Source organism: Aristolochia californica, unplaced genomic scaffold (assembly GCF_029961685.1).
Source record: "Aristolochia californica isolate CCGP_79_NKW_82.1479 unplaced genomic scaffold, dmAriCali1.0.hap1 SCAF_12, whole genome shotgun sequence".
NCBI classification, from domain to species: domain Eukaryota; kingdom Viridiplantae; phylum Streptophyta; class Magnoliopsida; order Piperales; family Aristolochiaceae; genus Aristolochia; species Aristolochia californica.
Window position 1 is genome coordinate 18332990 of NW_027181793.1, and position 13964 is coordinate 18346953.

General features: G+C 44.6%; 1 protein-coding gene across 1 annotated transcript in view; it reads right to left on the reverse strand.

The window, feature by feature from the left end:
* The window catches only part of LOC137945169 (kinesin-like protein KIN-7E, chloroplastic), a 92099-nt gene that overhangs the window by 33861 nt on the left and 44274 nt on the right, over positions 1-13964 (reverse strand). The window contains exon 9 of the mRNA XM_068790941.1: positions 7667-7734. Within this exon, the coding sequence (XP_068647042.1) occupies positions 7667-7734 (68 nt within the window). The remainder of the gene's footprint in view (positions 1-7666; positions 7735-13964) is intronic.

Here is a 13964-nt window from a genome sequence, read left to right on the forward strand (position 1 = left end):
AAATAATCCCAGCATGACACACAATTTTTTTATCTGATCCATAGTACCAACCTTGAAGCAAATAGTATCATCTGCAAACTGGAGAATCGGAATATCAAAGTCCGTGCAATCTGTCGTGGGGAGGAGTCATCCCATGTTCTTGGCCGAGTAGATCAAAGAGGATAGATATTCTGCTACCAAACTGATTCCTATGGTTCCCTTAAAATACCCACAAACTGTTCCGTTGAGAAGGACGGAGTTGCTTGCAGAGGAGATGCAACTTTGGATCTAGAAGCGCCATTTTTCCCAGAATCCCATCTTCCCTAGGAGGGTGTCCAAAGACTTTCCAGTTAACTCTGTCAAATGCCTTTTCGAAGTCAAGCTTGAGGATGAATCTTGGGAGTTTGTGGACCTTGAAATGATGACTAAGTTCATGATATGCCATGGCTGAATCAAGAATGTTTCTTCCCTTAATAAAAACACTTTGGCCATGGTGAATGGCAATAGGGAGGACTGCCCTGAGTTGACTAGCAAGGAGGTGCGCAATCACCTTATATGCACAGGTGGTGAGACTGATTAGCCAGAAGTCGGATGGGAGCTTTGTCCCATCTTTTTTAGGGATGAGGGCGATGAAAGAGGCTCCAATACTCTTATATCTGATGCCATGATGATAAAAGGAGTGGACGGGCCATGCCAGAAATGTCGTCTCTGATGAAGGGCGAGCAATGGCGATAAAATTCCCCGTTGAATCTATCTGGGCCCGGAGCACGATCCAGAGGAAGACCAAGGGCTGCAATTTCAATTTCCAGACTAGAGAAGGGGAGCTCGACGAGATTAGCTGCAGCTGATGGAATAATCTGGAGATTAACCCTTTGGAAGAAGGGGCGGACTAGCTGGTGATTAGAGTAAAAATTTGCCAAAAATTTCACTAGTGAGACAGAAATAAGGGCTCGGTTCGAGGAGGTCTCACTAGTTGACGCTGAGCATGGCAATGCGATTGGCCCTTTTTCGTGCAAAGGCAACTACATGGAAGAATTTAGTATTAGCATCCCCATCAAAGAGCCATTTGAATCTTGCACTTTGTTTCCAGTGCAGTAACTCATTGTAGGCAAAGGACTGCAATTGCCCTTGAAGGGCATACCTCTGAGAGACTTCCGGAGAAGAGAGACCTCTGGCTTCCTCCTTAGAGTCGAGAGCGGCTATCTAAGTAAGGGCATTGGCTCTCACAACCAAGGAAAAGGCATTCTTTTCGGAGGCCCAGGACCGCAGCAGTGGTTTACCGGCAGCCAATCCCACTGCATCCACTGAAGCCGAGCCGGGCTCCTTTAGATGCCACAACTCGCGGATGTATCCAAGGGGAAGAGAAGCCGCCTTGGTTTCTTGGAGAACAACAACATTTGCCTTGGTAGAGGCAAGAAGGTCCCGAATGGAGGCGCGACAAGGCAAGGACGCAATTCCACGAACATTCCAGGAGAGAATAATCATTGATCATTATTCATCTTCTTTGACTCCTCAGATGGATGGTTATCTCCCGAGAGAGGCTCCGTGAAGACGATGCCCATCACCTAGGTAAGTTCTACTATCTAGGTCCAGGTTTTTGGGTCGTATTTGTGTTGTTCTGATTGGAGAGCTGCCACAAACACTTGAGCTCGTTCACCCGGCTCTGGAATGATGAAATCTCCCGTCTCTGGGTTGCAGGGGTATCGAATGGTGGCATTAGGTCCTCGCTGTAGAAGCTATCTTTGTTGACCTCTACCTCGGCACTGGTAGGTGACAACGGGAGGGGGAGAATTATTTTGCCTGTGAGCACGGGGAGCGCGTTCACTACTTCCGGACTTTGCATCGGAGAGGTAATTTTCAGGGTGGGGATTTCTCGGGGGGGGGGGGGGGGGTGAGAAGTTTGTGGAGTGTGGGGGGCTGGAGGGGAGCCACTCTGAGACCTCAATGAAGCCTGAGTTGGTATGGGGTATGAGGGCAAGAGCCGTAGAAGACTCTTGCTGGGTTCCGAAATGAACAAGCCAAGTTTGGGGACAGAGATAGGAGATTCTGGGAGTGTAAGGGAGGTGAAGCTCATCAATCAGCCAGTGAAGAATGCTTGATTTGATGACGTCGAGGGATGTTTGGACGAGAATGGAGCGAGTCAAAATTCTGCACCCGTCATGGAGAAGGTTTGGTGGGATTTGGATGTTTATGTGAGACTAGGGGGTACTGAGGTATGGTTTTGGGGCAAATCAGGAATTTTCGGGGAGGAGGGAGTGCTGTTAGGAGCAGGAGGGGATGTCAGGGGGGTGATTTGGTGGCGTTGGGTTGCGGGGAGGAGAGGTGGGAATCTTACCCTGGCATCACCGGGGAGATTGGCGCGTCTGCTGGATCTAGCGCCGGGGAGAGGCTCTGGAGTGTAGCGGCTAGCACATTCCAGCCAAAACCCAAGTTTGTGGCCTCGGGTATGAACAATCTGGCCAAAACGGAGGTTCCTCTTCTGTGGGTGACCCGACATTCCTGGCAACCACATAAGTCACCGAGAAGAGAAAAATCGAGTCCCGTGACCAGAGTTCATGGGATTTTTCAGTTTCCGTGGTAGCTCTTTGGAATTGAAGCCTGAAGTTGTGGATCGCTTCTACTGGGACGCGGATGAATGAAAGTTTTGATCCGTCGGCTAAGGAGATACGAATCACCGGACCAGATTTTCGGACGACTCTTGCAAGGGTAACTCTGCATTTTCCGTTCCTGAAGCGGAAAAGATTATTTCGCTTCTTTCGGCGAGAGACCGTCGTCCAACAAGCTTCGTAGTCCTCTGTCGGAGCCCCAAAAAATTCGCCGGAACGGATCCGACCGTTCGTGGGTTTTTCTTCCTCGCCATGGAGAGACATTTCTTCCATTTCTTCTTGTTGCAGCATCATTGCGTCTTCTACCGGTGTCGGAAATGCTTGCGGTAGCCTTGCCTGAGTGGCGGTGGTCGTCGGGAGTGGTCCGGTCGCCGGCTGTAGGGACGACGACCGTCGGGGGAGCTCTCTCTCTCATTTTGGGGTTTTGGCACATGTTAGCAATTTCGAAATGATTGGCGCACAATATGATCGCTAACGACGCACGATACGATTGTTAACAGTGCACGTTAAACGAAAAAAATTGCCTAAATCGCTTTGGTACTTAGAAATTGATACACTCATATACCATGTTGATTTTCAGGACTCCATAGATTTAGCTCATGGAGAAAAGGAGAGAGGGACTCATTGGGAAAAAAACAGGAGGAAGAAGAGGTTATGGACTTATTGTCCTAACCCTCCCTCCTAAAAATCAATTTATAGATTAATCAAACTTCAATATTACAATTTTGCCTCTAGAATTTAACCTAACTACATCAATGTCATCTTTATGAGATGACTCTTTATTTACCATCCTGCCATCATTGTATGGACCTTCTCCTTGGTCAATGGGCCTTGAGCCCATCTTCCACATCTATTGGATGTGTGGGTCTTCCTTGGTCTTATGGGCTTTGACCCATCTTCCAACACGGATATGTGGGCCTTCCTTGGTCGTGTGGGCTTGGGCCATCTTCCAACAAAATCTTTGAGCACACTGAGGCCAGACACTGAATAAAAGACATGAGGTAATTGGGCAGCCCTGCCAAGCATGACTTTAATAGGGTAAGTTGACCCACTTTGGATAGGAGCTTGCCCCGCCAAGTGGCAAGTCTCTTCTCGAACTTCTTAATAAGGGGGGACCAAAGTGCAGTAGTGGGTTGAGAATTAAAAGAGGAAGACCCAAGTATGTAGCTGGCGTGTTCTCCAGAGTGCCCCCAAGAAATTAGCCATATCCTAAGCATTGCACCATCAATGTATATATATATATATATATATATATATATATATATATATATATTTAAATATTTATTTATTTAAATAAAAAAGCTCAAACTTCCAGTTTATATTCTGACCCGAAGCCAATTCAAATAGGCCAAGAACAGCCGTTAGTTTCTTGATCTGATCCATGGTTGCCCACACCAAAGCAAATGGTGTCGTCTGCAAACTGAAGAATGGGAATATCAAATGCCTCAAAATCAGCCGTGGGGACGAGCCACCCTAAACCCTTGGCTGAATAAATAAAGGAGAAAAGATATTCCGCCACCATGTTGAAGAGCAAGGGGCACAAGCGGTCCCCTTAATGGATGCTCCGAGTTCTTTTAAAATAGCGGCACACTGTTCCATTAAGAAGCACCGAAAACTGGCAGAGGAGATGCAACTTTGAATCTAGAACCAACACTTGTCACCGAATCCCATTTCTTCCAAAAGAATATCCAAAAGCTTCCAATTAACTCTGTCGAATGGCATTCTCAAAATCTAGTTTGAGAAAAAAACCGGAGACCTTCAAAGTCTTGAAGTGGTGAAGGAGCTCATGACATGCCACAGTTGAATCCAAAATATTCCTCCCTTTAATGAAAGATCTCTGCTCCTGATGAATGGCAACCGAAAGCACCGCTCGGAGACTGTTGGCCAGGAGACGGGCAATCACCTTATAAGTGCGGGACAGTGGTTGAAACTGTGAATCACCTCCTCCTCCACTGTGACTTCGCCTGGAAGATTTGGACCTACATGATTGACAGCATGGGACTCAGCTTCTGCATCCCGCTTGACCTGAGCACCACGTGTCGTTTCTCTTCAGGAACCCGCCTGCCCAGTCTGGGCAAGCTTCTGCTGGCTGCCTACATTGCTTTCGTTCCTTGGTGCCTCTAGAAGGAAAGGAACTCCAGACGGTTTGACTGTACTTTCCGCTTTGGTGCTGAGGTTTCCTTCTGCCACTGGGCTCATATCTACCTAGATCCACACCCGAAAAGAGTTTGCCTACCTCTCTTGTGCCCCGGTCCGCACCAATTGGAAGATTATTGTTCATATGTCTGTCCCCATTACTCCCCGCCGAGTTGCTGTTTGGGAGCCTCCTCCCTCTGGATATTATAAACTAAACTTTGATGGTAGCTCCTTTGGAAACCTGGGTTTGGCTGGGTTTGGTGGGGTGATTTTCGATACAAGGGGCACTACCATCCTCTCTTATTCTGGCCCTCTCGGAATTGCTAACTCAACCACTGCTGAACTTTCTGGTCTCCTTCACGGCTGGCGAATTTTTCAGAACCGCTTCAATTGTCCCCTTATCATAGAGGGAGACTCCAAGATTGTCATCGGATGGTGCTCCACCTCATCTTTCCCCCCATGGCGTCATTGGAGATTTTTCTTGATATTTTGGACATTGTATCCACCATTTCTTGTACTTGGTCTCATGTACTTAGATAAGCCAATTCGACTGCTGATTTGTGCGCTAAATTAGCTCTATCTCCCCCTTCCTTCAATCTCTTGTTGTTAGGAGAGGTCTCCCTTGTTGTATCTTCTCTTTCTTTGAAATAAAATTATCAACATTTAAAAAAAAACATGATAACATAGAGGTAATGATTGTTGTGAATATAATGACGTGGTATTATTATAGATAGAGAGACTTTGTAAAGGAGGAAAATTTTGGGTGCAATCAAGGTTGTCTGGACTTAGTCTAGCCTCCTTTTCCTCTGAATAAATAGGGATAGAGATCCACTTTGGCCACTGACCAACATTGCCTTTCTGAACAACAGTACTCCCAGTTTTCTTCATCCTTCCTTCTCTTCGGCTTGAGATATCTATTTCAGAATTTCACACATTATAAACATTAACACATGAAGGCCCTATTAGTGCCCAGTGTAAGTGAAATGTATTTCACTTACATTGGGTAAAAAGAGCCAAAAGCCGTTAGTGCCCAGCGTAAGTGCAGGGGGAAAATAAAATACAAATGCATTTCACTTTCCCCCGTTTTAGGCATAATGGGAGGGAAAGTGAATTCAGAGGGGTCGAGCTCTGAATTCACTTTCCCTCCCACAATTACATCGGCCTCGGGTTGTCGGGAAGGAAGCTCTATCGAACGAGGGTTTCGGAGAAAAAAAAAATTTCTCTCGCTCGCTCGCGACCTTCGGAGATTTCAATCGCCCTCTGTGCGACTTGTCTCCGGCGCTCGACTCCCTTCCTCTTGCCGTCCCCAGCACCGACGACCTTCGGCGACATCTCTCCCCTCTCTGCAACCTCTCCAGCTCCTCCCTCACTCGCGACCGTCAGCGATTTCAATCGCCCCCTCTACAACCTCTCCCCGGTGCTTGACTCTCTTCCTTTCACCGTCCCCAGCACCGACGACTTCTCTCCCCTCTCTGCAACCTCCGTTATTCGTTCCACTCGTTGAGTGAGGAAGACGAGCTACAGTAACTCAATGCAACGCACGCCATAATTACTATTATTAATTTTTCCTTTTAAATAACCATTTTTATTATTTATGTTCTGTTTTATTTTTTTTATAATCTCGTTTTTCTATTTTTGATTTTATATTCATATTTTGGACTTTTTCATTATGCAATACTTAGTATTTAATTACTTCCCAATTTTATTCTTTAATTATAAAGTATAATTAAAACTAATAATTTATTTTTATTTTCTTTCATTCCTTTTAAAATAATTTTAGCTTTGTTTAATGTTTGGGTCAAGTGGAGTTTCTAAACACTCAACCTAACCTTGAGCCATATTTTTAAGAACTCAACTCTACCCCGAACCTTTAACCTTAAACCCCAACTTCTAATTTGACAAAAAAAAGGCTAAAAAATGGACCTAGATCTACCCTGTTTCCCCATCCTAATTTGACAAATATTTTTTGTGTTGTATTTTTGTATGTACAATTGTAATTTTTTTATATTAAATAGGTGATTGAGTTATATTTGTATTATTTTTATTTTTATTATTACGTTGATGTGTAGTACACTGTGTAGTACGATGTTTGTATAATTATTTCATATTTAGATATTACAAAATTAAAATTTGATTACAATTTTAATAATATAAAAGTAAGTATTTGTTTAATTATTATATTTAATATATTTTATTTATTAACTAATATTAATTTAATTTTCTGAAAGTCAGATAGGTCAAAATATTTTATTTAATAAATAATCTATTTGCACTTTACACCACACTTTCTATTGTGCACACTAACACAAACAAGTACTTTACACTACACTTTACATTGTGCACACTAATACAAACAAGTACTTTACACTGCACTTTCCATTGCGTACACTAACACAAACAAGTACTTTACTTTCCATCTCACTTTCCCTACCCACTTTCCCCCTGCACTTACATTGTGCACTAACCCCCCCGAAATGTCCTTTATTCACTCATTACCTTCTTTTCCATTACCACTTCAAACAAATGCCGGAAGTATTGATCTTTCATATATACTATTACTAAAAGATTTCGCTGTCATAGTAGATAACTTTGTTTCCTTAGTAAAATGACTAGTACGTCATACAATAAGAGCATACTGCAGATGTTTGCAAAGAAATGCATAAAAACGAAAATAAAAAAGTTGATAGATAAAAGAAATGATCACATAAAGCACAGACATCTCTCATGTACCTAACACATTCAAGCTGTTTCACAATGAATATGAGGAAAGCATTAGTATCAAAAGAATAAATAAACATGCACAGCAAGAAGCATCTGAAATTTTCAACAAATAAAAACATCGAGCAACTTAACACTAGAAACTACCGGCATCAAAAGAAAAATGTCATTTAAAGAATCAAGATAAAAGCAATTCATGCTATTTAAATAACAATTAAGGCAGTTACCAATGTGAAAATTGTGTGGCTGCGACTACTGAGTAAATTAAAATTATTAGAACCGACGTGTCTGTGCTCTGCAACCACAAATCCCACATATTAATTAAGATCCTTTTTTTCATTGAAAAAATAAATTATTAAGAAACAAGAAGAGAGACAAAAAGGAGCAAATGAAAGCTGCATAAAGTCACTTACAACAGATTCAAACAAGGAAGGGAAGTTCTTCCTACCATTCTAGGGCCCTACTGGAATTAGTGATTCAGCCGAAGTTGAATTCAAGTTCACAATTTTATTTTTCAAATGGGAATTCAAGACACTATAGCAAGGAGTCAAGCTGTACAGCCAGAGATTCTCAGCTCCAATCATAATTGAGGGTGATTCTGCAATTACAGTCAGCTGGATGAAGGGTCTTCTCCGCCTCTAAGGAGGTTTTTGCATATATTTGATTAAATCTAGGATATTTGTTCATCTCTTAACATAACTGGACTGCATGAGCTGCAAGCTGTTAATAATTATCAGAATTTTGGCCAAGGAGAGGAGTCCCACCAATTTAGCAGTTCAATGCTCCTCTCGTAGTGTACGTTGATTTTTTTCCCCCTCTCTTTGTAAATTCATCATCGATGAAAGCTTACCACTATTTCCAAAAAAACAAAATCCGATCAAACAAAAACAATCTTAACTGTTATGCCTAACGATGATTTTTTATTATTTGAAAATGATAAGAAATTCCATAAAAAGATAAAAAGGAGATACAAAATTTTACAAATAGGCCAAAAGCCTGTAAGTATAAGAAATAGATGGTGACTTACAACCACCCCAATACTAAGAATAACAATGAAAAAAATTAAAAAAGACAAAAAGACAACCAAGTATGGCTCCCAACATGGCGATAGTGTCTCTGAGAGTTGCGACGCTGAGGCCAATGCCTGTGATAGGGAGGACCTTCGTCACAACAGTCCCCCTGTCCTCCGGTGACCGCGCCAATATCCGAGACGGGGAGCATCCACCTCTCGAGAAACATTGACTGATTGATGATGAGACGAAGAAGAAGAAAGACAGATCCACTATTCCAACCACCTTTTCTCAGATTTTGCCGGCGGTGAGGTGACAGAGATGAAGACAATGATCAGAAAACCTTTTTTTCTGATCCAACATCTAGGTTTTCCCCTTCTTTTGACGAGATGCGACGGATCACAAATCTTGGCCCCTCTGCAACGTACCCAAAAAAGACGACGACCAATCATTTGTGCTTAAGCAGCTTTTCCAAGCAAGTTGGCATTGAAACAATGCCAGAGAAGACGAAGATGACCGGTACGAAGATTTATGATGCTCTGGAGCAGCCCCACGATGCAGCCCAGAAGCCTGCGATGCAGTTGACTGTCGATGCACAAGCTGATACTGCTGAAATGGAAAATAGTGAGTGGACATCTGTCGGAAAGAGTAAAGGGCATCGGCTACTTCTCAGTTCAAAAACGGAAATCTTCCGTCACCTTGACAAAGCTCTAGCGACTGTCCGACAGCATCATACTTGTCGTTTTGACCAGTGGCGAAAAAAAAAAAATCCTTTATCAGCATTCCAGTGGTGGCGCTCGACTCATTCTACAAGCTTTTTACTCGGGTAACGACGGAGCCGGTAACTCTCAATGCCTCTCGAGGGCTCTGAACTGGAAATCTTGCTTTCTTCATCTCTGTGACGAGCTCCTGAGGCCGACGCGAATGTAAAATCGTCCAGCATCACGACAATAAGATTATGGCTAGTCTTTTCATACCGGAAGCGACAAATGCCGCGTTTCTCAAATGCCTGAGCACCCAATGAGAGATTGCTGGGAGGTTCCGAATTTTGCCAATTTATTAGCCAAATAATTGGTTGATCTAGGAACGAGGTTCCAATTACAATGAATGGATGACACAATGTCAGCAATACAATTAGTGATTGGCCAGTGGCGCTAAGGAGGTGAGCTTTCTTTTGAACACCAATTGATAGTCTTTGAGTCGCCTTCAATAATTAGTTTGCCATGGAGCCGCTCTTTAAAAATTTGGAGGCCGAATAGAAGAGCACTCACTTCAGAAGTATTTGAACCAGCAATACCACCGGCCTTGCATAGGATAGAATAGGGTCTCCATTGCTGTCTCTGAAAACACCACCAGCTCCAGTCAGCCCAGGACAGACAGCCTAAAGCACCGCCATCAAAATTGAGTTTGATGTAGTCGTAAGGGGGAGGATCCCAGGTGGCCATAACCGGATTCCTACAGGGGCCCACCATGTGCGCTATCAAACTCCAATTTTCTCGAAGGGAGACACCCGATAGAGAAGCAAACTCCTTCCTAGAATGTAGCCAGCTCGAGATAAGGCCCACTGCCTGAGAAGCTATATTATCCGGGTTGCTAGCCTTGGAGTTGAATTTCCGGTTGTTTCGTTCAAACCATATACTCCATGGGACATGCGCAAGGCATGCCAAGAGAATTATCTTGTCCAACTTAGGAAGGCGTATCCCCATAACCATCTCAAAGGTGCCGAAAAGGTCCTGATGTAGCCCCATTTGGAGACCAATCTTCTGAAATATCTTCATCCAAACTTGCCATGAAAAGTCGCAATGTAAGAGTACATGCTGGATTGTCTCGTTGTACACACCACAAAGGGGACAAGTGCGATCGGGGGCGGTGTAACCTCTTTTATGGAGGTTGTCAAAGGTGAGGATTTGTTCCCTGATGGCCATCGACACAAAGAATTTGATTTTATTAGGCGCTGAGAGCTTCCATGCTAGGTTTGCCTTGTGCTCATGCATTTTGTAATCTTGTTTTCTAATGTGAGAGTAGGCGGATGCAACTGTGATTCGGCCATTAATACTGGGTTTCCATGTCAATTTATCAACTACAGGCTCACGAATAGAAGTGTTGCTGAGTCTGGAGAGGAAAGATCAAAAAGTCGTATTTTCCTCATCATTTAATCCCCGGTGAAACGTAAGACTCCATGAGCGATCTCTCCAAGAATCAGCCACTGAGCAAGAGAGGTCCCTCGCCACCCTAGAGAGCCCCGGGAAATCCTTGGAGAGGGGGCGGGGACCGCACCATTCATTTGACCAAAAGAGGAGGGTTCTTCCATTGCCTGTGTAAATGGAAGTTGCATCTCTGAATATTGGGAGGAGCTTTTGAATTGATTTCCATATCGGGGATAGGAGCCGAGTAGTGCCATCCTCCTTCCACCAGGCACCCGAAGGTTGAAGATAGAACCTGACCATATCACCCCATAGGTTGTTATGCTTGATGTTGAAGTTCCAGATCCATTTGAGCAAAAGGGCATTGTTCATCTCCTTCGTAGGCCGAATGCCTAACCACCCCAATTTCGGGGCATGCAAATATCCTTCCAACTCACCTAATAATATTTGAAGGTGTCCACTGATCCTCTCCAAAGAAAACGTCGACGAATGGCGTCAATCCTGTTGCAAACGGAGGCCGGACAGTGCATGAATGATAATAAATAGTTTCGCAGTCCTACCAAACAAGATTTGAGGAGAGTGAGTCGCCCACCAGTAGATAAAAGCTAGCCCCTCCAAGCAGCTAGTCTCTTCTCAAATTTCTCAATAAGGAGGGACCAAAGCGTCGCCGAAGGCCAAGATTCAAAGAGTGGTAGTCCAAGATATGTAGCTGGCAAATTTTCCACTGAGCACCCCAAATAGTTAGCCATGCCCTGAAGCACAGGTGAGTCAATATGATAACCTAGGAGGGTGGTTTTCTTCCAGTTAATGTTCTGACCAGAAGCCAGTTCAAATAGTCCCAATACAACACGCAGCTTCCGGATCTGATCCATAGTACCAACCCCAAAGCAAATTGTATCGTCAGCAAATTGAAGGATCGGCACATCAAAGGCTGCACAATCTGTCGTGGGGAGGAGCCAACCCAAGTTTTTGGCCGAATAGATCAAAGATGATAGGTATTCCGCTACCACATTGAAGAGCAAAGGGGGAAAGGGGGTCTCCCTGCCTGATTCCTCTGGATCCCTAAAAATAACCGCAAACCATTCCGTTGAGAAGAACGCAGTAGCTTGCAGAGGAGATGCAACTTTGAATCCAGAAGCGCCATTTTTCCCCGAATCCCATCTTCCCCAGGAGAGTGTCCAAAAGCTTCCAATTAACTCTGTCAAAAGCTTTCTCAAAATCAAGCTTTAGGATGAATATGGGAAGCTTTAAAGCCTTAAAATGGTGGATGAGCTCGTGACATGGCAAGGCTGAGTCTAATATATTTCTTCCCTTGATAAAAACACTTTGGCCATGATGGATGGCAATAGGGAGAACCGCCCTGAGGCGATTAGCAAGGAGGCGTGCAAGCACCTTGTAAGCACTGGTGGTGAGGCTGATCGGCCGAAAGTCGGAAGGAATTTCTGCCCCTTCTTTTTTTGGGATGAGGGCAATAAACGTAGGTCCGATGCTCCTATATCTAATGTCATGCTGATAGAACGAGTGGACCATGCAGGCAATATCGTCTCTGATGAAGGGCCAGCATCGACAATAGAATTCCCCATTGAAACCATACAGACCCGGAGCACGATCTAAAGGAAGATCCAACGTTGCTTTTTCAATTTCCTTACTGGAGAAAGGGAGCTCGATGAGACTAGCTACGGCCGAAGGAATAGCCTGGAGATGAACCCTTTTGAAGAAAGGGCGAACCAGCTAGCCATCAGAGTATAATTCTGCAAAAAAGTTCACAATTGAGTTTGAAATAAGGGATCGATCCGAGGTACTCTCACCATTGACGCTGAGCGCGGTGATGCGGTTGGCTCTTATCCAAGCAGAGGCGACTACATGGAAGAATTTAGTATTGGCATCCCCCTCAATGAGCCATTTAAATCTTGCATGCTGCTTCCATTGCACGAGCTAACTATGAGTGAAGGACTGCATTTGCCCTTGGAGGGTGTATCTCTGAGTTACTTCTGAGGAAGAGAGGCTTCTAGATTCCTCTTTAGAGTCAAGAGTGGAAATCTGAGAAAGGACAGCGGCTCTCTCGACTGAGGAAGATGCCTTTCTCGCAAAGGGCCATGATCGCAACAACGACTTTAGCATCTTGAGCTTGGTTGGGTAATTCCACTCGGTCGGGCCCGTCACGACCATCCTCTCCCAGAAGGACTGGATAGAGGAGTCAAAAGAAGGGTCCGCCATCCAAGCATTGTTGAACTTGAAAGAGGGGGGGGGCGGGGCAACTCCAGAAGTGGGTATCTACCATAATCGGCCAATGGTCGGAAACAACCCTATTGAGGACTTTGCCTGTGGCATTGCTTTATAACTGAAGCCAGTCGTTGTTGGCTAAGAAGCGGTCAAGCTTGGAGATGACCGGGGGTTGTCTGCCATTTGACCAAATGAAGGCCTTCCCAGATAGGGTAACCTCATTAAGATCCCAACTGCCAATAAAGTCTACAAATAGCCTCATGGAGGTAGTGATTCTCCGAGATGGCGGGGATTTCTAGTGGTAGAAACGGGTAACATTGAAATCTCCTGCAAGCATCAAAGGAATGGGCCACCTTTGACAAGTCCTCAAAAGGTCATCCCAGAAGAGATGTCTCTCATGGTGTCTAGTAGGACCATACACACCCACAAGGCACCAAATGTTCCCCTATCCTGTCTCTCAATTTGATTCCGAGCGAGTAAGTGCCACAGCAGCAATCGATCACCTCAATGGTATTAGTGTCCCACACAATCAGAATGCCGCCAGTCGATCCAATCGCATCCACAAAAATCTATCCAAGCTCCTTATGAGGCCACAAATCACGGATATATCCAAGGGGCAAAGAAGCCGCCTTGGTTTCTTGAAAAATAGCAACATTTGCCTTGGTAGAGGCAAGTAGGTCCCGAATTGCGGCACGACAATGCACGGATCCAATTCCTCGAACATTCCAAGAGATAATGATCATTGATCACTAGTCTTCTTCTTGGACTTCTCAAACAGGTGGTTATCTCCCCTGAGGGGCTCCGTGTACCTTGGCAAGCTCCACTATCTGTGCCCAGGTTTCTGGATCAAATTTTTGTTGTTCAATATGAAGAGCAGCCACATACTTCTGATATCTTTCACCCATCTCTGGAAGGATGAAATCCCTTATCTCTGGATTGTAGGGGTATCTAGAAGTAGCCACTGGGACCATCCTGGAGAAGCTGTCTTGGATGACCTCTATTCCGGCACTGGTAGGTGGCAAGGGGAGGAGGAGGAATTTTGGGGTGGGAATATCTCGGAGGTGGAGAGGGAGAGTTCATTTTTTGAGTGGTGGTTTTAATTGGGGGGGGGGGGGGGGGGGGGGGGGGACACTGTGGTTTTTTTCGGG